We start from the raw sequence: 26,223 nt of genomic DNA on the forward strand, positions 1-26,223 counted from the left end.
ATTTTAAGAGGAGGCTAGTCATGATAGACCATGGCCTCTCTGGCAGGTGACTAAACACAGAGAAATCAAGCATGCACTGAGATGGTAGACGTCTGCACGCTACTAAAGAAACCTGAAATTACCTGTAGCATTTTTTTGCATCTTTTCTTGGGAGGCGTCCCCTGGAAAAACAAGGGAGTTCTAAAAAAAAAAATTGCAAAAATCACAATGGGATTGTGTCCCTCATCCCTGTATTTTACGTGATTGGCACCAAGGTGAGCCTAATAGGAATACCACAGAAATTTTATTATACTGTAGTGTAGTAAAATTGGAGACAATTGGTTAGACACGTCTTACAGTTGTGTTAATGTGTCAGGTCTGTCACTGTCTATTGATGGAAACTTGCTGTGTTTTTCCCCCCCACTCCCTCCAAAAAAAAATTAAGGCTGGGATAGCCCATCTAAGTCTTGGTTTAAACTTAAATCTATCAACGTAATTATGTTTGGAGCATGAGGGTGGTCGGTTAATCTACACAGTTAAACCAGCAAAACCTTCCTGATGTAGATACATTTTATACTGGCATAGAAGTGCTTATACCAGTATAGCTTATGCTGGTTCCTCAAACTGCAGTTATATGCCAAAATAAGACCTAAATTTTAGATGGGCTCAAGTTTAAAAGTGGATCAAATTCATAGGAGTTCAATCTCAAAGGGGCTTGAGCAGGGGCGGGTAAACTTGTTTGGCCTGAGGGCTACATCAGGCTTCCAAAATTGTATGGAGGACCGGTTAGGGGAGGCTGTCTCCCCAAACAGCCAGGCGTGGCCCAGTCCCTGCCTCCTATCCAACCCCCACTGCCTTGCTTCTCACCCCCTGTCCCCTGACCACCCTCAAATTACCCTGCCCTCTATGCAACCCCCCTTGTCCCCACTGCGCTGCCTGGAGCACCGGTGGCTGGCGGCACTACAGCCGTGCTGCCTGGAGCACCGGGTCAGGCCACAGCTCTGCAACTGCACTGCCCAGCCGCCCAGAGCGTTGCACTGGTGGTGTGGCATGCTGAGACTGCGGGGGAGGGGGAACAGCAGGGGAGGGGCCAGGGACTAGCCTCCTGGACCAGGAGCTCAGGGGCTGGGCGGGAGGGTCCCGTGGGCTGGATGTGGCCCGCAGGCTGCAGTTTGCCCACCTCTAGGCTTGAGCCTAGATATTAAGGAGAGGAGGGATGGTCAAGTATTTAGAGTGCTAGCTTGGGATTGGGAGCCCCAGGTTCAATTGCCTTCTCCTCCACTAGCTTTCTGTGTGACTTTAGGCTTGCTGTGCTTCAGTTCTGCCACTGTACAATGGGGGATAATAGTATTTCCCAATCTCTGTGGTGGTGTGAGTATAAATCCAGTAAAGATTGCAGTATTTGAGTTCCTCACTATAATGGGGACCATATAAATACCTCTGAGCCTTTTTCAGTCTTGCCAGTTGGTGTGTACTGTGACTGCATCAGCTGAATGAGAGATCCAAAGCAGTGACCTAGCATGCTTTTAGCTTTCCTGAACTAGCAAATATCTGTTGCCAAACCAAAGTACTATAGAAAACTAGACCAACCAAACTTGACTGACTTCCAGCATTAAATATACACATAACCCTTCCTGTTCCGTATACAGTTGTCCCACAGACTTGCATTATAGCACCATTGCAAGTAGCTCAGAAAGTCCTTGCTAGCGTTAATATCTAGACAGCACAGGAGTTAGAAACAACACTTTTTTTGGCATCTCTTGATTTCTCTATTACTTAATTTACAATGTTCTAGTACTATAGATTAACTTGAATGAATTATTTTTCTGATACTGAAAAATAGAATCTGACAAGACTGTCTCTCAAGGACTAAGTGAAATTACTGCAAGCTTAAAAAGTAGAACTTAAAGTAGTGTACATTTCTTCTGCTAGTCTCCCATTTAACCTCATGATTTTTATTTACTTTGAAACTTTGTCCAACTCTTTCTAGGTTTCACATGTAGTTTTGAAATATTAACGCTTTGACTCTTGTAAAATCCTGTAAACTCAAGCTAACTTGATTTATCATTCTCAGTAAACGCTTGGAAGATGTGAGAGAAAGTTATGAGGAAAAGTTGGAGAATACATTTGAAATGTATAAGGAAGCTATAAAGAAACATGCATATTTGTGTGCAATGGAACAAGTTGAAGACCACTATGTTCCAATAGAAGAGTTTGTAGCTGAACAAGAGAAAGTTGAGGTAGACTTCATTTGGTTTTTTAATTGCAGTGTATGTAGTGTCCTTAAATTGTCAGCCTATGTAACATTGCCTTTCCTTAAAGGTATCCTCCAGGAATTCTCCCTCTAACTGTAACATTGTAAACTAAGCCACCAAAATAACTTTTGAGGTAGCTCAGCTCATTGATGCTGTGAATACATGGTCATATTGTACTAGTAGGGTGTGTCAGGCTCTTTCTGATACTGTTTCTATGCTAATAGCTTCTCTGGGAATTCTGGCTGTGGGTATGTCTACACTGCAATAAAACACCTGTGGCTCGCCCATGTTGGCAGACTTGGACTGCAGGGCTATAAAATTGCAGTGTAGACATTACAGCTGGAGCTTGGGCTTTAGGACCCTCCAGCCTGAGCCTGAATGTCTGCACGAGAGTTTTCTAGCCCCATAGCCCAGGCCCCATAAGCCTGAGGGAGCTGGCACAAGCCAGCTGTGCGTGTATTATTGCAGCATAGACACTCTACATGGCTAACACCAATGAGCCCTGTTGTGTGCAGAAACACTACCTGCACACTCCACCCAGACATCAATTCTGTGGGTGTGTGAGGACTTCGTTATAACTGGAGGGAATGTGGATTTGATCAAGCTGCGTCAGGAGGAAAGACCTAGAATAACTGGAGGAGGAAGGTAGCAACACAAAGGATTGGGGGTATGAGTGATGGCATAGAAGCCAGGAGCTAATATGGGATCCCACAACTTGCAAGGAGGTAGAGGGTGGGAGCAAGACTTCAATCTTTGAGGGGGAGTTTGTGTGGAGGAAAAGCAGAAGGGAGACATGGTGAGTGAGAGGGATAGCCCTCATAGCAGCCCTTAATTCTGAAGGTCCAGAGGGAAGCAGTTGATGGTCAGGAGGTTGGTAGTTTTGTGGTGAGAAATCAAAATTTTGAATAAAACCCAAAAGGCTCTTGAGTCTATACTCAAGAGTCTAGACTCTTGAGTCTTTTAGTAGCTGTATCCCACACTAAATTACACATTCTTCAAGTAGATGCAGACATGTATTCCACACTAGGTGCGTACATGTCCAGCAAGCCAGAGCCTTTTGCCTAGCAATAGCTGTAGAAGGGTAGCACTCATGATCTGGCTCCTTCCCTGGCTATCTGAGATGGCACCTTGCCTATCCCAATGCAGTTCCTTCTCACCACCTGTGGTTGAAGTCTCACAATCTCATGCCTAGTTTAATGTTCCCTGCTGATGCCCTCACTGGGGTTTAAATGCTGTCCTTAGTGTGGAGGAGCGATCCTCAATAGCAATCCCCACAACGGTTGCTTGCTTTGTTTCGGTGAGGCATACCTTAAGAGCACTATTCAATCTGTATACTGTTTCAGAAGTGGACTTGGGTGGTGTGGGACCTTTGCCTCAAGCAGCACCTGCTTGAGTAGGCCATGTGGCCTGATCTGGTACCAAGGCCCCCCTCAGACTCAGAGCACTGCCATGCCTCATTCTGGGGTAGGCGCCCTGCCAAAAAGACAGAGAAGCTGTTCTGTCATTGGTGCTGAGGAAGAGGTCTTGAGGGGACTCCTTTGCCTCCCCTTGGAAAAGTTCAGACCAGCACAAGGTCAGTTCTGGCAGGAAGGATAGCACAAATACCTCTGACCCTTCCCTGGTACTAGGTGGGAAATGCAGAAACCAGATACCGTTGATTCTGGCTCCAGTCTTAAGACATCCGTTGCATCTGTACCAACAAGGGAGATGTCAGTACCAATTTTGTCCATGTTGTCGGTGTACCAGGCCTCCACACACCACCTCTGCCTTTTGGTCCTGCTCTCACTGTTGGTCCCAGGGTTGCGCCACCTCCACTGTAGCGAGCCACTGAACCTCCATGTCCCTGGCCACTGCATCTAGATGCTCCCCTTCCTGTGGTGGGGATGGAGCTGGTACTGGAATTGGTGTGGGGGTCCTCAGCACCAGCACTCTCGTCAGCCCTGCCGTGTTCAATGCTGCAAGTGCTCTCATGGCAGCTTTCACCACCTTTGGCGTTTTGTGCATTCAGATGCTCCAGTACGGCTGTTTTCATCGGAACCAATGTTCCCTGTGGCACTAGCATGCTCTGTACTGCCTTCATCAGGGGCCCAGATTCCCACCTTGTTCTGGGCGATGGATGAATCGGACCAATGTTTGGCTCCCTTGGGTCTCTCTCCGCCCATGTTGCCGAGAACCCGGTGCTCTGATTCAGTCAGTTGTCATCCTCCCGCTCTGTGTCAACCAGTGAACTCCAAGGGATGCCAATGGATCAGTATGGCTCCCAGGTTGTCAGGTACCTCGTGGCTGGGATGGAGGTTCCTGGCCACCAATACCCTATCAATGGCCTTGGACTCAGTAAGACACTCCTTATTTGCGGAGATCCCATTCTTCATCCCACTTCAAGACAAGTCACCCACCAGGTGACAGTGGTTGCTTGTGGTTGATCCAAAGCCGCCATCTTGTCTTTGGAGCAGATGGCATCCTTCTTCCTGGGAACAAGAGACAATTTTGGCTCACCCAAGATCTTCGTCCTCATTGCCAGACGATGCTGTGCTTCCTCGTTTGTCCTCTCCTATTCCAGAGGACTTTAAGGCGTACCAAGACCGTTACACCATGTAACCACAGCCCTGGGCATCCAGGTGGCATTCCTCCAAGAGAACATGAGCAAACTGGTGAATGTTTTATAGCCCACCATCCCCAGGAGAATGGTCCTCCTGACCAGTGATGTGCTCCTTAAGCTTGCAAGAGCCCTGTGGAGTATCCTGGCCTCAGTACTGCTGGTTGCAAAACTTGTGGAAAAGTGCTACTTTGTTCCCATTCAGGGATTTGAGGGGGTTCTTTTTCCATCTGGACCCCAATTCCCTTGTTGTAACAGTGATAAATGACAGGACCTGGCCAGGAAGTTTCAAGTCTACTCTCAAGGACAGACTTCTAGATCTTCCTGTCCAGAAGATCCAGCCACTCTACCTAATCGCCATTGCAGATGAGGATTGCAAATCAATGAACTTTGCTGGCCCAGTACGACTTCCTCAATTGGTCAGTCATGGCTAAAGTTGAGGACCGGTTGTCAGAGGCCTCACTTGAGGAGTTCCAGGTGTGTTTTGTGGAAGGCTGCTTGGTGGCCAAAACATTCCTGCAGCGCACCCTTGAAGTTGCAGGCACCCCGGCCAGGGTTATGGCCTTGGTGGTAACTAAGGAAGGTTTTCTGGCAGCAGAACTTTGGAATCAGTCTGGATAGCCACCAAACCATCAAGGACTTGCCCGTTGACTGAAGAGTCTTGTTCTTGGATAAGACTGATGCACTCAGTCTTTGCACTCCTTCAGGGCTACCTTGAGGTCCTTGGAAGTGAACAGGCAAAGATGCCATTATGGGGCTCCGCAGCAGCAACAATGTCACCTGCAGCATTCCCTTGCACAATCTTTTCTCCTGAAACAGGACTACCCTAGAAAGGAAGATAGATCCCACAGGAGGAAGCAGTTGGGCTTGAGCTTCGGGCAGTTCACATGCCCTCCCTCAGCTCAGACCAAGCACCCATTTTTGACTCCTTTGACCAAAGCACTGGTGCACTTTTAATAACGTTTGTGACTGTATTACCTCCGAAAGCTGTGTCCTAGATACTGTTGGATTGGGCTATGCAATCCTGTTTTTCTCAATGTCCCCCTCCAACTCTCCTTTCCTATCCCTGGTCAGGAACCCCTCTCACAAGACACTGCTCATCAAGTAGGTCAGCTCTCTGAAGTTGGGCGCGATGGAGGTTCCATAGGAACACTGGAGCTGTGTTTTTTTTTTTTACTCCTGATACCGAAATCCAAAGGCGGGATGAGACCCATTCTTGACCTTCGTAGCCACAACAAATTCATTAAGTACTTGAGATTCTGCATGGTCACTCTATTGGCTATCCTCCCACAGTTGGCTTTCCTCCTCTCAAAATGACTGGTTTGCTGCCCTGGACTTTGAAGACACTGTCCATTCTGCTGAGCCACAGGAAGTTTCTACGTTGTGGTAGGAAACCACCACTTTCAGTATATGGTCCTCCCATTCAGCCTCTCTTCTGCCTCCTGAGTTTTTACCAAATGCATGGCAGTGATCTTGGCATATCTCAGGAGGAAGAGAATCCACATCTTCCGATACCTTGATTGGTTACTGAAGGCTGGCTCCAGAGAGGAGGTTCTTACCCACATTGACATCACATTTAGTTTGCTCAACCGTCTGGGACTCATTTTAAACACTGCAAAGGCAACCTTGACTTCTACTTCCCAAATAGTTAATTGGGGCCTCTTAGATTACACAAGGTCGAAGGTATTCCTGCCAACCAACTGCTTCCAGGCATTTCATCAGGCCTGCCTCAGTTTGCCGTCTTGGCCATTTTTGACAGTCCGCCTGTGTCCGAGCCTGTCAGGCCACATGTCCACTTGAACAGTGTGCCAAGTTGTATCGTCGCCTTCTTCAGATGTGGCTCAGGATGGTTTACTGCCCTTCCCTGCATTCTCTGGACAGGTTGGTTTGTTTTCCTCCACTAGTCCTGGATTCCTTGTATTCGTGGGAGTCCCCACACAGTGTGTGCCCAGAAGTCCCCTTCACTTGGCCCTCTTCGACCAAGTCAGTGGCTACTGATGCTTCCCTTCTGGGTTGGAGGGTGCATCTGGATTCACTGAGGGTGGAGCCTCACTCCACATCAACATGTTAAACTTTGGGCCATCCACAATGCATGTCATGCCTTCTGGGACCACATCAAACACTTGATGGTTCACACAGTCACCAACAATACTGCAATGTGCTATGTGAACAAGCAAGAAGTGCATTCCAGGTTACTCTGTCTGAAAGCGATCAACCTGAGGCAATTGTGCATCAAAAGTCATCACTCCGGTAGCAATCCATTTGCTGGAGGTGCAAAATTGTCTATGGACTATCTCAGTAGGGTTTTTTCCCTGAGCCATGAGTGGTTGCTGAGGGAGAGTGTTCTCTGGGTCATTCCCATGATTGACCAGTTTGTGATGAGGGAAAACAAAGGTGTCACCTCTTGGTTTTTCTCCCAGGGGGGCCTCAGTCCAGGCTCAGTCTCCAATGTCTTGCATGGCAGCTGGTATTCGGCTCTTCTGTATACCTTCCCTCTCACCCCCCCAAATTCTGATAATTCTGCAGGCCATCCTCAAGCTGAAAGTGGATCGGGTCAAGTTCATCCTCTTTGCTCCAGTGTGGCAGATAAGATGCTGGGTCTCAGACCTCCTTGCTCTGTTGGCTCAGCCTCCCATCCTGTTTCTCTCCATCCTGACGTGCTCACTCAGGACCATGGCTGCACCCTCAATCCTGCAATCCGCTTCCTGCACCTTTATGGCCTGGCTACTACATGGTTGAATGAAGAGGAGCAGTGTTCCGCAGCTGTCCAGCAAGTCCTACTCAACAATTGGAAGTCCTCCACTAGGACAGCCTACTTAGCCAAGTGAAAAAGATTCTCAGTATGGTCCATGACCTTTGGGACCCAGCTGACTGGCTTCCATCGAGAAACATCTTGGAATACCTGCTACATTTTCAAAAATCAGGCCTTGTCCTCCGTTTTCTGAGAGTGCATTTGGCAGTGATATCAGGGTTCCATTCCCCTGATTTCAAGGGAAATGAGAAATCTCGTCAGAGTGGCATTGGAAATAACTGAAGAGGCTTTTCTGCTTACATCCTCTGGTTCCCTCTGAGAACTGGTTCCCTATTCGGACCTAAACATTGTTCTAGCAGTTCTGTTTGGCCCTCCGTTTGAACCCCTTGCATCTTGGCTGCTGCCCCTCCTGTCAGCCATTATTTCGATAAGAAGGGTGTCTGAGTTGCAGGCCCTCGTGGCTGAGCCCACTCACGCTGTTTTCCAAGGACAAGGTAATGTTGTGACCTCACCCAAAGTTTTTATCCAAGGTGGTGTCTGTTTGATCTAAATAAGACAGTGTATTTGCCTGACATCCAGAGTATGGAGGAGCTCTTCTGGGGAAGAGCATGCATTAGGGGAAAAACCCACAGGTAATGCCTACATAAAAGGCTAGATAGAACTAAAGAGTTTTGTATTTCCTCTCACCAGTTCATGTCATATGTGGACCACAAGGGGGCAAGTGGTCTCTTCATAGACTATCTCTAGAGCAGGGGTCTCAAACACTCAGCCCGTGGAGTTATTTGCTGCAACCCGCTGAGCTCCTCCCCCCCACCTCCGAGTTATTTCCTGTGGCTGCCAAGCTCCCCTCCCCTGTCACCTTTTCTCCTTGTGCCCTCCGCCCCCATGCGGGCCATGTCCCTGCTCCTCTGGCAGCGGGAAGCGCCTGGAGGTAGGCAAACAGCTGTTTGGTGGCGCTTAGCACTTTCTGGGAGGAGCAGGGAGCCGTGTGCTCAGGGGAGGAGGCAGAGAAGAGGTGGGGTGGGGACTTGGGGGAAGGGGTTGGAATGGGGGTGGGGGAGGGTGAGAAGAGGTGGGGCCTCGTAGAAGGGTTGGAGTGGGGGCGTGGCTGGGGGCAGAGGAGGGGAGTTAGTGATGCAGCTCTTGGGCCAATGTACTAGTCCTCATGTGGCCCTCGTGGTCAATTGAGTTTGAGATCCCTGCTCTAGATGAATAACCTCCTATATCAAGGCTACATATGAGAGAGCTTCAGCTACACCTCAGCAGATACAGGCTTACTCCACAAGAGCACAAGACACATAAATAGCATTTCTCAGTGGCATTTCCATACTGGTCATTTGCAGGGCGGTCATGTGGTTGTCTATACATATGTTTACAGACCATTATGCTATGACCACATCTTCCAGAGTGGATGCAGGCCTCAGAAGGGCGGTCCTGCAGTCCCAATTGCAGTAGACTCTGAGCCCGGCCTCTAGATAGGTGACTCGCAAGCAATACCCCTAAGTGGAATACACATCTGCACCTACTCAGAGAGGAAATTGTTACTTACTGTAATTGTGGTTCTTTGAGATGTGATGCAAACATGTTTTCCACGACCCACGCTCTGGCTCCTCTGCATCAGTCTCCTTTCAGCAGCTTTTGGTGCAAAGGAGATGAGGGGGGTCAGGATGGTGCCACCTCATATAGTGAGGGGAGGGGTTACAGGCAAGAAGCGTGAGCATGAGTCCTCTACAGCAGCAATTCTCAATCAGGGGTCGGGGGGCCATGAGCAGGTTTCATGGGGTCCACCAAAATAGACCAGAGAGCAGGGCCAGTGTTAGACTCACTGGGACCCATGGCAGAAAGCTGAAGCCGGAGCCCTGTTGCTTGGGGCTGAAGCCAAAGCCCAAGCAACTTAACTTCATGGGGTCCCGGGCAGTTGCCCTGCTTGCTACCCCATAATGACAGCCCTAGTTCTTAATCTACTGGATTTGCAGAAAAGCAGTTGTTGTGGCACAGGTGGGCTGTGGAGTTTCTATGGCATGTGGGAGGGGAGTGCTCAGAGAGAGACTGAGAACTCCTGCTCTACAAGTATTGCTAGGCAAGTCTCCAGCTCTGGCATGCTGAGCGTGCACATTCTTAAGTGGAATACACAACTGCCTTGGTAAGAGAGTGGCACAAATTTCTAGAGAAGACTCAGTAAGACTAACTTTAAAAGTAAACCTTCAGTTGGCAACTATTTCCAAAATTAAGGAATGTTCAATATGATCAACATTTTCAGTAGTAAACTTGGTTAAAGACCAATCTTTTAGTCAAAGGTGTATATTCTCTTTACATAAATATCAGTGTGCCTTTCTTTGTTCAGGACAGAGATAGGAAAATATTAGAGTTGCGACAAAAATTTGTAGAGCGGTCAGATGGATTGTTGGCTTTGGGAATCCCAAATTCAGATACGTTGACTGCAGAGGACAAAGTGAAATCAGGTAAGCATCTAATATTCTCCCAGTATGCTCTTGTTGTAGAGTATAAACCAGCTTAACTCTCTCTTTATCATCTACAGATCTTAAATATAAGGAGATGCAGAGCACTACAGATGTGTTGCAGAGACAGTGCAATGAGAAAGATGAGGTAAATTTCTTTATCTTGTCCTAGACTTTGGATGAGTGGGGGATTGTTTTGGTGATTGAGGGTCTACCCTGTAAGGGCCAGATCTTCAAGTGCTCAGCAATAGAATGCTCTCAACTGGGGAAAAGCTTTCAAAAGTGCTCCTAGCCAATATGCTGAGTTTTCTTTGGTGCCTAAACTGGGAATTGGGCGCTCTTACATTCTGGCTTGTCACTGGTTTGAATGTCCTCTTGTAGTGACAGTTACATGTGATCTCTAATGGGATGCAGTGAAACTAGAATCAGCAAAAAATCTGGCCTAGGATCAGGATGCCTCACAAACACTTTATTCAACAATCTTTTGAGGTAGGAAATAATTTATTACCCCACATTTTAGAGATGAGGAGCAGAGATGTAGATTAAGTAACTTGCCCAACGAAGCCAGGTAACAGCACAGATCCTGAATTTCAGATCAGTGCCTTTTAAAAAAGCAGTCCTTCATTTTCTTTTTGTATCAGAGGGGAGTCGTGTTAGTCTGTATCCACAAAAACGACAAGGAGTCCGGTGGCATCTTAAAGACTGACAGATTTATTTGTCTACAAAAGCTTATGCCCAAACAAATCTGTTAGTCTTTAAGGTGCAACTAATTCATTGCCAAAGCTGTTTTCTGGATGGAGTGCAGATCTGGAAGTCAGACATAAATGGTTCATTGCTGTAATATCCAGGGTGTGCATTAGGCTTACTGGTATGTGCCTCATATGTTTAAGCATGACCCCAAAGCAGAATTCCTTCAACTGTTCATAATGTGCACCAGTCGCTTACTAATTCACACCCTGGAGTAGGCCAGCTTTAATAAACATACTTATAGTTGAGAAATGTTTGTTAATTTCTGCTGAAAACAAGACATTTTTACTTTTGTGAGAAACTTACTATATTTTACTAGCTCTAATTTAGAGTATATAATTTAAAGTCCCTGGACTAGTAACTCATCTTATACCCAGTCTCCAGAATCTCAGCAGCGAGTTCTGGCTCTGAAGCCAATTTCAACTTTTTGGCCTGAAAATGAAACTTGCTTTCTAGTGTAAAAACTTAATTGTGAGTTGTTCAGCATTTCAAATTTAAAATGGCTAAAAGAGCAGAAAGCTATTGCTACAGTGGCAGCCTGGGACTTCAGGCAGTGGGGGCAGCCTAAAGGAATTACTCATTCTCCTGAAAATCCCACTCTTCTATCCTGCTTCACTTCTCTCATACATTCCTACTCAGTGGCTCAGCTCTTACCTTGCATAGTTTCCCCCTCCCACATTTGCCCATTTAACATAGTGAGCACAAGGATTTTTTTAATATAAGTATTTATAACTTCAAAGCCCTTTGGAGAACTAGCTTAATAGTGACAGGTTTCAGAGTAACAGCCGTGTTAGTCTGTATTCGCAAAAAGAAAAGGAGTACTTGTGGCACCTTAGAGACTAACCAATTTATTTGAGCATGAGCTTTCGTGAGCTACAGCTCACTTCATCAGATGCATACTGTGGAAACTGCAGCAGACTTTATATATACACAGAGAATATGAAACAATACCTCCTCCCACCCCACTGTCCTGCTGGTAATAGCTTATCTAAAGTGATCATCAGGTGGGCCATTTCCAGCACAAATCCAGGTTTTCTCACCCTCCACCCCCCCACACAAATTCACTCTCCTGCTGGTGCTAGCCCATCCAAAGTGACAACTCTTTACATAATCAAGTCGGGCTATTTCCTGCATAAATCCAGGTTTTCTCACATCCCCCCCACCCCCATACACACACAAACTCACTCTCCTGCTGGTAATAGCTCATCTAAACTGACCACTCTCCAAGTTTAAATCCAAGTTAAACCAGAACATCTGGGGGGGGGGGGGGGGTAGGAAAAAACAAGAGGAAACAGGCTACCTTGCATAATGACTTAGGTCTCCCTACCAACACTACAGAAAGAGGGATTCTAGATGGACTCCTCCTGAAGGTCGAAACAGCAGACTGGACTTCTACATAGAGTGCTTCCGCCGACGTGCACGGGCTGAAATTGTGGAAAAGCAGCATCACTTGCCCCATAACCTCAGCCATGCAGAACACAATGCCATCCACAGCCTCAGAAACAACTCTGACATCATAATCAAAAAGGCTGACAAAGGAGGTGCTGTTGTCATCATGAATAGGTCGGAATATGAACAAGAGGCTGCTCGGCAGCTCTCCAACACGAGTTTCTACAAGCCATTACCCTATGATCCCACTGAGAGTTACCAAAAGCAACTACAGCATTTGCTCAAGAAACTTCCTGAAAAAGCACAAGATCAAATCCGCACAGACACACCCCTGGAACCCCGACCTGGGATATTCTATCTACTACCCAAGATCCATAAACCTGGAAATCCTGGGCGCCCCATCATCTCAGGCATTGGCACCCTGACAGCAGGATTGTCTGGCTATGTAGACTCCCTCCTCAGGCCCTACGCTACCAGCACTCCCAACTACCTTCGAGACACCACTGACTTCCTGAGGAAACTTCAATCCATCGGTGATCTTCCTGATAACACCATCCTGGCCACTATGGATGTAAAAGCCCTCTACACCAACATTCCACACAAAGATGGACTACAAGCCGTCAAGAACACTATCCCCGATAATGTCACGGCTAACCTGGTGGCTGAACTTTGTGACTTTGTCCTTACCCATAACTATTTCACATTTGGGGACAATGTATACCTTCAGATCAGCGGCACTGCTATGGGTACCCGCATGGCCCCACAGTATGCCAACATTTTTATGGCTGATTTAGAACAACACTTCCTCAGCTCTCGTCCCCTAAAGCCCCTACTCTACTTGCGCTATATTGATGACATCTTCATCATCTGGACCCATGGAAAAGAAGCCCTTGAGGAATTCCACCATGATTTCAACAATTTCCATCCCACCACCAACCTCAGCCTGGTCCAGTCCACACAAGAGATCCACTTCCTGGACACTACAGTGCTAATAAACAATGGCCACATAAACACCACCCTATACCGGAAACCTACTGACCGCTATTCCTACCTGCATGCCTCCAGCTTTCACCCTGACCACACCACACGATCCATCGTCTACAGCCAAGCTCTGCGATACAACCGCATTTGCTCCAACCCCTCAGACAGAGACAAACACCTGCAAGATCTCTGTCAAGCTTTCTTACAACTACAATACCCACCTGCAGAAGTAAAGAAACAGATTGATAGAGCCAGAAGAGTTCCCAGAAGTTACCTACTACAGGACAGGCCTAACAAAGAAAATAACAGAACGCCACTAGCGGTCACCTTCAGCCCCCAACTAAAACCCCTCCAAAGCATTATTAAGGATCTACAACCTATCCTAAAGGATGACCCAACACTCTCACAAGTCTTGGGAGACAGGCCAGTCCTTGCCTACAGACAGCCCCGCAACCTGAAGCAAATACTCACCAACAACCACATACCACACAACAGAACCACTAACCCAGGAACTTATCCTTGCAACAAAGCCCGTTGCCAATTGTGCCCACATATCTATTCAGGGGACACCATCACAGGGCCTAATAACATCAGCCACACTATCAGAGGCTCGTTCACCTGCACATCCACCAATGTGGTATATGCCATCATGTGCCAGCAATGCCCCTCTGCCATGTACATTGGTCAAACTGGACAGTCTCTACGTAAAAGAATAAATGGACACAAATCAGATGTCAAGAATTATAACATTCATAAACCAGTCGGAGAACACTTCAATCTCTCTGGTCACGCAATCACAGACATGAAGGTCGCTATCTTAAAACAAAAAAACTTCAAATCCAGACTCCAGCGAGAAACTGCTGAATTGGAATTCATTTGCAAATTGGATACTATTAATTTAGGCTTAAATAGAGACTGGGAGTGGCTAAGTCATTATGCAAGGTAGCCTGTTTCCTCTTGTTTCCCCCCCCCCCCCCGATGTTCTGGTTTAACTTGGATTTAAACTTGGAGAGTGGTCAGTTTAGATGAGCTATTACCAGCAGGAGAGTGAGTTTGTGTGTGTATGGTGGTGGGGGGGATGTGAGAAAACCTGGATTTATGCAGGAAATAGCCCACCTGATGATCACTTTAGATAAGCTATTACCAGCAGGACAGTGGGGTGGGAGGAGGTATTGTTTCATATTCTCTGTGTATATATAAAGTCTGCTGCAGTTTCCACGGTATGCATCTGATGAAGTGAGCTGTAGCTCACGAAAGCTCATGCTCAAATAAATTGGTTAGTCTCTAAGGTGCCACAAGTATCCCTAGCTTAATAGTGGAGGTTTTTTGTTTTTTTTGTTTTTTTTGTAGTGGAATACATAGAGCTGGGGGCACTAATTCTCAAAACCTATTTTGATTAGCAGGTTGGGCCTCTATCTCAACTGTGCTCCTGCTCAGATAGTTCACAACTAGTCAAACACAATCAATAAAACACTGTTGGGGGCGGGGAGAGAAAGTAGGCTTTAAACTGCCTCTTGCTCAGCATGTGAGGTTATTCCAGGAGCAGTCTGTGGTCCTTCCTTCCATTCTTACTACTAGTGTAAGTGATCACAACTCTCCTGTCTTTAGTGGAATGGCAACTGCTTATTTCTGCGGTGCATCTGATCCAACAATTCTAATATGTGCTGGTTGTACTTTATTGTGGTTAAGATATATACTTGTAAAATTCCATTGTTCTACCATGGGACCACTTTTACATTCCGGGGTCTTAATGGCCTGTTACTGTGGAATACTAATAACGCTATCAAATGTTTAACTACCTCTCCATGAATTTAAGGGTATATACCTTAAAACTTTCAAGGATTTCTTACCTTAATATTGTTTTGTGCAGCTTATAAAATCTCTAAAGTTTAAAATACAAAAATTAAATGAAACCTTACAAGAAGCAAATCAAGTCTGCAGAAAAGCAACTGAGGAAAACAATCGACTGACACACGTGGTGATGCTCAAGGTTTGTCAAACAAGTATTGAAACTACCTTTAAATGAATTGTTAGTGCAGCTGATGGCTTTACAAGGCTATTTCTGAATAGGAGATATCAATTTTATTTTTGGTTCTTGTTCCTTTTAGTGCTAGCATAAAGCTTGTCCTTGAGTTGGCTGCTGGCTGAATCTCTTGTGTTCTTTAGGATATGAATTGACCATACAGGACACTTCTTGTACTATGAGTTTGTGTCAAACCCCTGTGCTTATATTCTTTAAACTGGTAATGTATAAAAAGAAGGTTTATTTTGTTTGACTTGTGTAGAGGGGAGTAGATATGGAAAACTAGAGGACTCTGTACTGTAAATCTGACTGCATTTGAAATGATTTTATAAAACATTATTAGTTAGAAACTAGCAACTTTCAAATATAAATAAAAGATGCAGTATTCAGAGAGCTCTTCTCGAATGCCCAAATATAACCTATTGTTGCTTGCTAGACTTCAGCAGAACACCTGTACACTGATGCTGATTACTGTGAAACATAAGAATATCAGCTTTAAGCAATGGTGTCTTTCCTATGGAAGGGACTAAATTATATCTAACTAGGGCCTCTGGGCTAGATCTTCAATTAAGGCCTTATTCTAGTTGAAGTGACTCTCCCACTAACAAGGAGGCTTAAACAAAGAATAGAATATGTTCTTTGTATAGCAACTAAATTAATATGGTTACCTTTGAATTTTGGCCTCTGGATTTGGAAGGGACAGATAAAAACAATGCAAGGTACGTCTAGGACTACTGAGCTTTTTGCTTTTAGCCCATGTGAACGTTAAATTACATAATTTGCATGCACTGGCCTTGAGTTTATAGCCCATTCATTTCACTGGGGTAGCTCAGTCCCTTCAGGTTCTTATTCTAGGATTTGGAGACATCAGTTCACATTTAAAAGGCTTTTGTTACAACCATAAGATCCAGAAATTGTTTGTTCTTACGACTTTGTGTTCTTCAGAATGTGAATCTGCTGTAGGGGCTCAGTCATCAGCATAAAGGGGCAGGATGTATGACTATTTCAAAGTTGAATTACTGAGCTCAAAGCTTGTCAGACACTGAGAGACTTGATCTTAAAGTTTGGTGTACACACAACAGAGGGTCCGCTTTCTACAGGATGATGTAGAGCACTTAAATGAAATATTGCAAGCTGCTCCACGCACACTTCATCGTTGACCAATTTTGATGCCATTGTGATTCTCTGTGGTCAAATATCTGCTATGTAGGAATTAGACTGGGCCCAGTAATGCGCTTCTTGACCATTCAATAGCCAATTTAAATAGTAATAACCTGGGTTGAACTTGAGGACTGGTTTATGCCACATGGAAAACACTTTGAAAACTACCTTCCCCTTTCTTACTATTTGAATACTTACATAAAAACAGGAACTTCTCCTTGATCGATTTCTTATTCCAGCCTAAAGTCAAACAGAATTATGTTGTAATTAGTTGCTGTGGAGAGAATTCTGACTCTAGGTTTGAAATTGAAACAGGAGCAGGTGAGTAGATAAGGAGTAAAGATCCTGTGACACTTACTTCCCCCAATATTTTGAGTTTCTTGTCTTAATGGGTCAACTATAGACCTAAATTGGAAACTGAAGTTAATTAGCATACCAGATGTGGTATTCAGGCATCTTGCTCTATTTAGTTTGAGGCGGTATTGCATGTGCTTGTGACCATGTAGTTTAATGTCTCAAAACTGCCAAAACTTTAAGTTAAACTTTGGCTAATGGCCTTTGCCCATTTTTCTTCAAATATAATTGTCTATATAGTAGAGCTAGGGAAAATTTTTCAGCCAAAACTTCTTTAGCAAAAATGCAGATTTGGCAATACTGAAACACTTTGTGAATTCATGGTGGTTTTTTTTCCAAATAATTTGTGGAGGGGGAAACACAACTTGAAAAATCATTCATTTTGACACTTTTTAATACGAAAAAAATCAGAATGTTTTCCTCGAGGAAAACAGAACTGTTTAAGACTTCCTTCCTTTTTTTTAAACCTTAAACGTACAGTGTTTTGGGTCAGACAAAATATTTTGTCTGATAGGCAAACTGGTTGAAACTATAGAGAAGAACCAAATTATCAGAAACCGAAGAACACGATTTGTAAAAGGAAGTCATGCCTCAGAAAGCTATTAGAATTTTGAGGGGGTCAGCAAACGTGGTTACAGTGTACTAAGACTTTCAGAAAGCCTTTGGCAAGGTCCCTCACTAAAGGCTCTTAAGTTCAGTAAGCTGTGTTGGGATAGGAGGGAAGGTCCCCTTATGGATCAGTAATTCGCTAAAAGACCAAAAATAAATAGTCCATTCTCAGAATGGAGAGAGGTAAATAGCATGATCCCCTAGGGATCTGTACTGGGACCAGTGCTGTTCAGCATATTCCTAAATGATCTGGAAAAAAAAAGTCTGCAAACTGTTTACCCCTATCTTGAGTGATTTTGTAAATTCAAAGCAGACTGCAAAGAGATTTCACTAGACTGGGTGAGTGGGCAACAAAATGGCAGATGAAATTCAGTGTTGATATGTGCATTACTTTGCATTTTGAAGAACACCATTTTGTATGGAGTTGTGATAACCGATAACTTAGATCCTCACTCAGGAAAGATCTGGAAGTCGTGAATAGTTCTCTGAAAACATCCACTCAATGTGCAGTGGCAATCAAAAAAGCTAACCATGTTAGGAACCATTAGCAAAGGGTTGTATAGATAAGGCAAATATCAATTAACTATATAAATCCATGGTACACTCAAACCTTTAATAGTGTGTGTAGTTTGGTACCCGCATCTCAAAAAAAGATATTAGAACTGGAAAAAGTACTGAGAAGAGCAACAAAAATTAAGGGTAAGGAACAGCTTCCGTAGAGGAGAGATTAAAAACACTGACTTCAGCTTGGAAAAGAGACAACTAAGCAGGGATACGATAGCGGTCTATAAAATTGTGAACCGTGTAGAAAAGTTGAGTAAAGAAGTTTCTTTCCCATAACAACCAGCAGTCACCCAATGACATTTATAGGCAGCAAGTTGAAAACCTAGAGAAGTACTTCTTTACATACCACAGTCAACCTGTGGAACTCGTTGCCAGGGGATGTTGTATAGGCCAAAACTATAAAGGGATTCAAAAAAGAATTAGATAAGTTCATGAGGGATAGGTCCTTCAATGGCCATTAGCCAAGCTGGTCAGGGATGCAACCTATGCTCTGGGCAGTCTGAGCCTCTGACTTCCAGAAGCTAGGAGTGGACAAGAGGGGATGAATCCCTCTATTGCATGTTCTGTTCATTCCTTCCGAAGCACCTGGCCAATCAGGGTACTGGGTTAGATGGACCATTGGTCTGACCTATTATGGCTGTTCTTAAGATTGCCAGCAAACCAAAAGAAATCCGTGTATTTGCACAGTTCTACTAATATAACACACTGATCTCCGTCTAAATTTCATTGGAAGAAAATGAACAAAATAATAGTACCATCCACTAGTTTTCATTTATCTAATGTGGTTTAACAATTCCATAGGAACAAGAGATGAGAGGTCTTCAGAACTGGGCTAAACGTGTCCTTGAGCTTGAAGCTACAGTGTCTCTTCTGCAAGAAGAACTAGATGAGAGGAAAAAGCACTTAAGCTCTTCTGAATACAAGGAGCAAAAACCCAAGAGAGGCTTGTTTGCTAATCTAAAGTCTACAGTAGCAGTCACTTCTAAAACACCTGTTGGCAAAACCTTGGGGAAATCTGAAGACTCTCCAACTATGTCAAGAAAACAAGCTATTTTTGCACGTAAAGTAAAAGAATAACTCTAATCCTTGCTGCATTAACATGTCTGTATTGACAAGGCCCGTCAGCTGTAATTTTGAACTGATGTTAACAGTTGGAATTTGGGTGGAGGAAAAAAGGCTAGTATAGATACAGCCTTACCATCAATGTAACTGGGAGGATAAGCTATTAATAGGAATGACAACTTTCCTTCTGTCAGTGTCTTCTTTAATAACTAAAGACGACATGTAAATGTAAACCTAAATTGGGATTCTTGTGTAACTGTTGGTGTGGAGATCTGCTGTGGAAATACAGCAGGTATGGATTTCCACATTGCAGGAGAATGGGTGCCTTGTGTCAAGGTTAGTGGTACGTTCCTGTCTTTTACTTTCCTTGTTTCTTTTTACACTTACTTCCAACACTCAAAATGGCATTTGCGCTCGACCAAACAGCTTGTTCACTTTCACTGTTTCATTAGCTAGTAGATATTGTTTGTAGAGAAGCTGGCTTCCTCACAGTTAATCTTATGCTTGATTTGAATTGAACTAGTAATCTTATACTTGATGTCAGTTTACTGTGGAATTAAAATGAGAGATTTGGTACTAAGATTTCATTTAATGATAGTCAGATGATGGAATGGTAAGGAGCCACTGTTCATTTTAAATGCTTCTGTCATAATCATGATTGCCTTGGTTTGCTTGGTGTCTATTTGAAAATCCCTCATTGAATTGTGTATGCAGTAGACTTCTTAAAATGTACTTCTAATAAAGCTTGTTTTTTTTTCAAGTCAGTTACATATTAGATCATTTTAAGATTTGACGTTAAACGGTAATTAGATCATCAGATAATTGATTTGTCCTGAGAGTCCCTGTGTCTTAACTTTTGTCTCTATTGAAGTATGATGCACTTGAAATCAAAGTTTAGGAGCAAGAGAGCCAGTACCTCATCTTAAAAGAAAACTTTGTCTAGAAATTTAATGGGGCTGGGACTGCATGGTGATTATAACCAGAAATAGTTGTTTGTTTTAGCCAGATAATAGAATAACTACTTCAGAAATGTGTGCCAGTCACAAGGTTGTAGGAGTTGAGCAATTGCCTTTGCATGGTTTAATGGTGGCTGATTTTGTTGTGCAATACTGTCAGCATTACACAGCTATGTATAGGAACCCTTGAGTCAGGTAAGAGGTTTTTTGGCAAGTTCTCAGCTTTCAAGCAGTGCCACACAGAAAACTAGCTATGATCAAAGTGATATTTTGGTGTCAGTGGGGATGGTGGTGGATGTAAAAGTGTTGATTTGGGATTTAGCCATACCCCCTAACTATGGATGTATTATCTGAGTTGCTAAATTATGCAGCAGGTTGATTATGTAGGAATTAAGCAATACGTTAGTTAAATCATGAAATGGGGTTTCAAGCAAAGGAAGTTGTATAGTTGGAGAGTTAGGTGAGTGGTGTGCATTCTTGTGGTCAGAGAAACCTGGGCTTGCAAAACCTAGCAGCCTGTATCTTTGGAGTACAAAGATTAGAGGTGTTGAAGTTTATACAGCTCAAAAAACCCACCTCCTGACTGAGGCCGTATTTACAGGGACTAGAGTGGCATAATCCTGTACTATAGAGGCTGCCTACAGTGAGTTTTTTTTATTTTTCGTTGCTGTAAGAACTCTGTTCTCATGTAGCAGTAGCTAGGTAGAGAGGCATTCTTTTCTCAGTGTAGCTGCATCTACACTGGGGCTAGGTTGGCATAGCTATAGTGGTCAGGGGGTGTGGATTTTTCACACCCCTGAATACTGTAATTGTTGACCTGTGTTTTAAAGCGTAGACCAGACCGGAGTTAGAGGTTGTCACTAACATTGTGAAACACTAGATGGAGCAGCATTACTATTGCAACACTCAGATGATCATGTTCCTGTAATTCAAAGCCCTGGTCTCGAAATTTCCTCTTCCCTTTGTCAGTACCAAATACTCCTAACTGGTTAAGTGAGTGTTTCAGTCTGTTAAAACTCACGCTAATGTGTACTCAGGGACTTCATATATTCACTAGGAATTGGGATTTTCTGATCTAGGAAGCACGAGTTACTCTCCCGAAAAGCAATATCCAATGGGGTTATTTGTCCTATCAAAACAGGTATCCACTGGTTTATAAATGGACTCATCACAACCATGGCAAATTCCAAAGAAACAGCCTTCTGGTAGCTTGAACGCCATCTGGATCAAGCTCTAGCTCAGTCCTTAAACTGAATATCCAGCCAGACCACCTTTATGTCCATCACTGGCACTCAAGAAAAGATCAGAAATGAGGATAATAAATGGAGGTTCTCATTTTAAATACTTTGGTTTATTACAGTAATCTGATAACATGAATAGGAACCTTGATAAACCCCAGTCATAGATTTCAGTTTAGATGTCCCCCCCTCCCCCAACATTACATAAAATATGGCTTAAGTTAAACCAAACATGCTTCCATCTTTCACCTACATTTGAACAAGTAACAGGGTACAGTTCATTACACCTGCATTTCTCAATGCTACACTAGCTCTGCAAACACATAATGAATTTGATCCAGTGTATGGCTCCTAGACTTTTTCTGCAACTAAGATGACTTAGCATTTCCCAATGCTAACTTACATTTTGAAAGTGTTCAGGCTTTCCTAAATGTTTCAGTACACAGTGGTGCCTAGTGGCACTGTAGAAGATTGAGGTTTTGGTAGCTATTTTGGAATTGACTACTGGTGGGTAGTTCAGAATTGTAGGATAAGAACCACTGAGCTGGATATTTCTGCTAAAATATTCAGCAGTGAAATGGCTGTCTTGAGATTTCTGAACTGCTCCTCCTGAGATGAATGGGTATAAGAGGCAAGATTAATTTAAGTGATGCTATACAAAACAAAAATAGTTCTTTTTGGTTAACATCTGAACACTGACACGATCTGATCCTGCATTCCTTGTACACAGAAAACTGTCAGCCTGGCCTATAAAGTGGCTACTTACTGTAATTTGCAGGACAAACTACTATGGTACAAGTTTAAATTTAAAAAGTTTGTTTATTAAAATAAAAAAATCACCATACAGTAAAAATATTTACAGTCTGTGGTAGTTAATCTGCACATTGACTGACTTCCTTCATTCAGAAGCCTGCTACGCTTTACTAAAAAAGAAAAGCAATGGATGTTTATACTGCTCCCTTTGTTTGGACTGCAGGTACACTCAAGCCTCACCAGTAGTTAGCCTCTTTCAAAGCTTCCATAAGTACCCTTTACCATAAATGGTTTTGGTTGTAAGAACAGCCCAGACTTTTTTTATACAAAGGAGGACAAACAGGCAGTCGCATTGTAACTGCACTGGTTATGCTTTTTGATAACTAAATCATACTCAACTTGATAATTCACTTCATGACTGAGAATTGGTTTAAATACAGTTTTGTTAATACACCTGGATCCTAACAGAATATGCATGAAGAACACCAACTATGTAATAAGTAAATCAGACATGTTTTTAACTGTTGGTTATGAATTAGTAGTAATTACGTACTGAAAAGCAGAACCAGGGTGCTAACACTCACTCCAGTGTAATTTCACTGATTACAGTTGCTTATAAGGTGTGGTGCATTTAAAAACATTCTTTTTGGCCAATCTTTAAAATGGCTTTCAGTTCAATTAATTGAAACATTAGGAATATATTACTGAATCACTCTAAAATTCCTATTAAGATACTTATAGAAAACATTCTCATGGGTAATAGATGGATCACAGTGTTTCCGAATACTGAGGGCCAGATCCTGCTCCCTTCAAAATACAGGGGAGATTTGCCACTGACTTAACCCGGGGGGGGGGAAATGAATTTTGAGCAGGCGGTTCCAGGCTTAAATTCAGTGCTCTATATGCAGAGCAAGAAAATATGCTGTCTTTTCTGACACATCTAGCACAATAATTACACCGTTTTATAATGCAATTTCACAATATCTCAGGTCTGATTCTTACCTTGATGCCTGTAAAAGACACTTTTTTCAAATCTTAACAGTGTAAATGCTTGAGCTGTGCATAAATGCCAAAGATAATTAAGTGTAAAAAAATTACCTTTAATCCTCTTTAAGAGGATGATTACATCCTAAATATTAATCTTGCAACAAGATACAGTTCTCCAGATACTGATCTAAAATAACCAGAGGCTATACAAATACAAAGCATGATTTTCATGATGTGCTATCTTGCAAAAAGCTAATTTGGGAGCAGAAATTCTTTAACTTTTCCTTCATAAGTTCATATTTATCTTCAGCCTTCTTACATTTTCTTGTAAGGCATGCTATCATTTAGGGATTTCCCCAACTTCTTCTGTTTGCAGCTGCAAATGCTTTGTAAGTTTGTATTGGTGAGACTGTACTCTTTGTTTTCAAAGCTTGTCTTGTTTGGATGTTTGTTTAGGCAAATAAAAAGATATCTAAAGAGAACTCTAACTGTAAGCAGAGTGATCATTCAAATTAAATTAACCATAGAGAAACGGTTTATTTCTAGGCAGAATGATTCTTCCTGTGGAATTTCAGCCTCCAGTTTCAGAAGCCACAATCTGTTAGGTTATCCAAAAACATGAAATAACTGGTCTGCCCAGTTTGTCCAACAATAGTCTCTGCCAACTAGAAAAGTTTTTGTTCTATGGCTGCTGTTGATACTGCCCTTCTGTTGCTGTATAGAAATCGTCTAGCACACTCTGTAAATAATCAAATGTTGGCCTCTCTTCCGCTTTATCTTTCCAGCATGTTTTCATAATATCATAAAGCTCCGCAGGACAGGTTTCCGTGCGTGGCATGCGGTACCCACGCTGAAGAGCAACCATCACATCAGCATTACTCATACCTAAAACAAAACAAATGATTTTTAGAAGCAGATTTTTGTGTCAATGATCAGAGTAGAGCACCTTCTTTTGCTGTTACTCCACACCCCAAAAACTCATACTAAATTAATTAATCTAAGTGGGGCAATGCAAGTTTTTTTTAATTAAAGCTAGCAAATAGATGCTGTGCATATACATAGTATGACAGTCTCTCCCTCAGAGCTTCAATATAAACTCACACGCAAAAACCCTTTAATGTAGGGTTAAGGTTGTAGATAGTGCTCTCTGTTCCTCATGCCTTGCCAGAACATGAGTTAAATTCCAAAAATCCAAAGGTTGGAAAACCAGGAAATAGAGGGTTCTGCCTCAAGGCCCTCTCTGTATTCACAACTTGTGCACTGTGGCATGTCCGGCTCTGTAACTATTTTGAAAAGCTGTGTCATGCAATCTCTTTTACAAGGGAGGTACAGTATTCTACATAAGGGATACACCCCTTGCCCCCCATGGCCATTGCTCCTTCCAGAAAGTGAAGGGAATACATATGTGTCCTCAGGCCTATATTTTCTCAAGCCTAGCTTTCGGCTTTGTAAATAGCTTAGAGTATCATAGTCTAGTTCAGTGTAAGCAGCCTTTCCACTGTCACAGGAGACTTTAGTCCCTTACCTGGATTATGTCCAGCCTGAAACCCCTAAGGCCTTCAAGAGGTACACCTCTTAATACTGGAGACAGAATCCCGTGTTTAGATCACTCAGTAATCTTCTGTACTGTTTTTGAGACGCCTTTACTCCCTGCACCTAAAGGGGGGAGAGGCTCCTCTGCCTACAGCCTGATCTTCTATTGGGCCCATTGATGATACCAACACCAGCCTCTGTGCAGAGCTTCTCTTACCAGACTGGTAAAGTATCTCTTGGGTCCTGTGTATCAGAGGACTAGCTGTTTGCCGCTTTTACAGATCCAGACTAAGAGTCCTGTGGCACCTTATAGACTAACAGACGTTTTGGCGCATAAGCTTTTGTGGGTGAATACCCACTTCATCAGATGCATGTAGTGGAAATTTCCAGAGTATAAATATGCAAGCAGTCTGGTCTTAGCACCACCTTTGACCATGGGCTCAGTGAGAATCTCTTTAGCCCTAATCTGCGAGACAGTCCCTCACCCTGCACAATCTGGTATTGGTTAAATCTAAAGCCACCTTGAAGAACAAACTGGCCTAAAGTTCAGAAGCCTTGGTGCCACAGGTAGTAACCAGAGTGCCTACTCCTCACCTAGTACTGACACACCAATTCTGAAGCTGCCTTTCTTAGTACCTCATCACCAGACTAGATGTCTAATTGTGTAATAAGAACACATTTCCCCAGAGGAGGTGTTTCTTCTGTTTTACATTCTTTCTCTTCTGTACACCCAGACCCATGGGGCCTCCCAAACAGCACCACTGTAATTTCATCTCTGTACTTCTTCAGAACTGGATGCTCAATGCTGACAAACTTGGTCTCACTGGTTTAGATCCTAATGACACCTTCAACTTGGGTAGATTTCCACCCCCTAGTCAGGCTGCTAGGCACCCTGCTACATACTTTTTCCACTGCCTGTACCTGCTCCTCTGGTTCCAGTTTGAAATCACTTCAGGGTACCTTCAACTTCTTTGTACTTGGAGGCTACCTCACTCTACCTCAGGACACCAGACCTCTTCTCACCTCAAACCCACAACTCATGGAAAGAGATGCATGGCCGCCTTCAGTTACTTATGTAGCCTTACATATAGCAATGCTTGAAAACCCTTTTTGAAAGCTGCAAGACCAGCAACGACCTCAGTGCTAGCATTGGGGCCCCCCTTTGGCACAGAGTGTCCCACTAGCCATCATGGGACCTCAGTCTTGCCCTAACAAAGTTACTGGACCCTTATGAGCCTCTGGCTTGAACTTTTCAAGCACATTAATCAAAATAACCTTCCTCCTAGCAATTACATCTGTTCTGAAGATGAGTGAATTTAGGGCTCGATGGCTACTGTACCTCTTTAGCATTATAAACCACCATACAAAAGTCTCTTCATGACTAAGGTAGTCTGATATCCACCTTTCTCAATCTGTTTTTTCTGGCAACCTTACTCAACTCCAGGGAACTTCATCTCCATGCCTTATAGGTGCTTGGTCTTTAGCTGCTTGGGATTCACAAGGAAGATTTAGGCTGCCAAGTAGGAGGGATTCTGTAGCCAAGTGTGGAGGGCACTTCCATGGGAAGCTCAAGTTCCAGGGCCCTTGTTTGTTTAAGTTATACACAGTGGCAAAGTATACCATAACCCACTGAATAGGGTACTCTTCAAATCCCTTCTCCACTTCAAGCAGAGCATGCAGTTGAAACTGGGATTCCCATAACCTGGATGAGTGCTTTCATCACTGGGTTAAAGATTATAAACAGGGCCCCCCTTCTTCTACTTTAAAGCATGCCTCCTAGATCATGGCCAAAGGCAAGAGACATGCTTAGCATGTGAATCCTGGA

The 26,223-nt window shown here is 43.6% G+C and overlaps 2 protein-coding genes across 5 annotated transcripts in view; one reads left to right on the forward strand and one right to left on the reverse strand.

Moving 5' to 3' along the window:
- LOC125632465 (kinesin-like protein KIF20A) overlaps nt 1-26,223 on the forward strand; it is a 72,555-nt gene that overhangs the window by 29,162 nt on the left and 17,170 nt on the right. For 2 of the 3 annotated variants that reach the window (XM_048840704.2, XM_075125208.1), the window contains exons 15-19: nt 2,054-2,219; nt 9,927-10,044; nt 10,122-10,189; nt 15,029-15,148; nt 18,671-23,353. In XM_048840704.2, the coding sequence (XP_048696661.2) occupies nt 2,054-2,219; nt 9,927-10,044; nt 10,122-10,189; nt 15,029-15,148; nt 18,671-18,946 (748 nt within the window). In that variant the 3' untranslated portion in view covers nt 18,947-23,353. Of the gene's footprint in view, nt 1-2,053; nt 2,220-9,926; nt 10,045-10,121; nt 10,190-15,028; nt 15,149-18,670; nt 23,354-26,223 lie in introns of those variants that run through there. The other variant, XM_075125209.1, reaches the window with a different exon arrangement.
- Nucleotides 21,925-26,223, reverse strand: part of LYN (LYN proto-oncogene, Src family tyrosine kinase) — a 94,637-nt gene continuing 90,338 nt past the window's right edge. For both annotated transcript variants that reach the window (XM_048840706.2, XM_048840705.2), the window contains exon 13: nt 21,925-23,750. In XM_048840706.2, the coding sequence (XP_048696663.1) occupies nt 23,548-23,750 (203 nt within the window). In that variant the 3' untranslated portion in view covers nt 21,925-23,547. The remainder of the gene's footprint in view (nt 23,751-26,223) is intronic.

This window comes from Caretta caretta, chromosome 2 (genome assembly GCF_965140235.1).
Source record: "Caretta caretta isolate rCarCar2 chromosome 2, rCarCar1.hap1, whole genome shotgun sequence".
NCBI classification, from domain to species: domain Eukaryota; kingdom Metazoa; phylum Chordata; order Testudines; family Cheloniidae; genus Caretta; species Caretta caretta.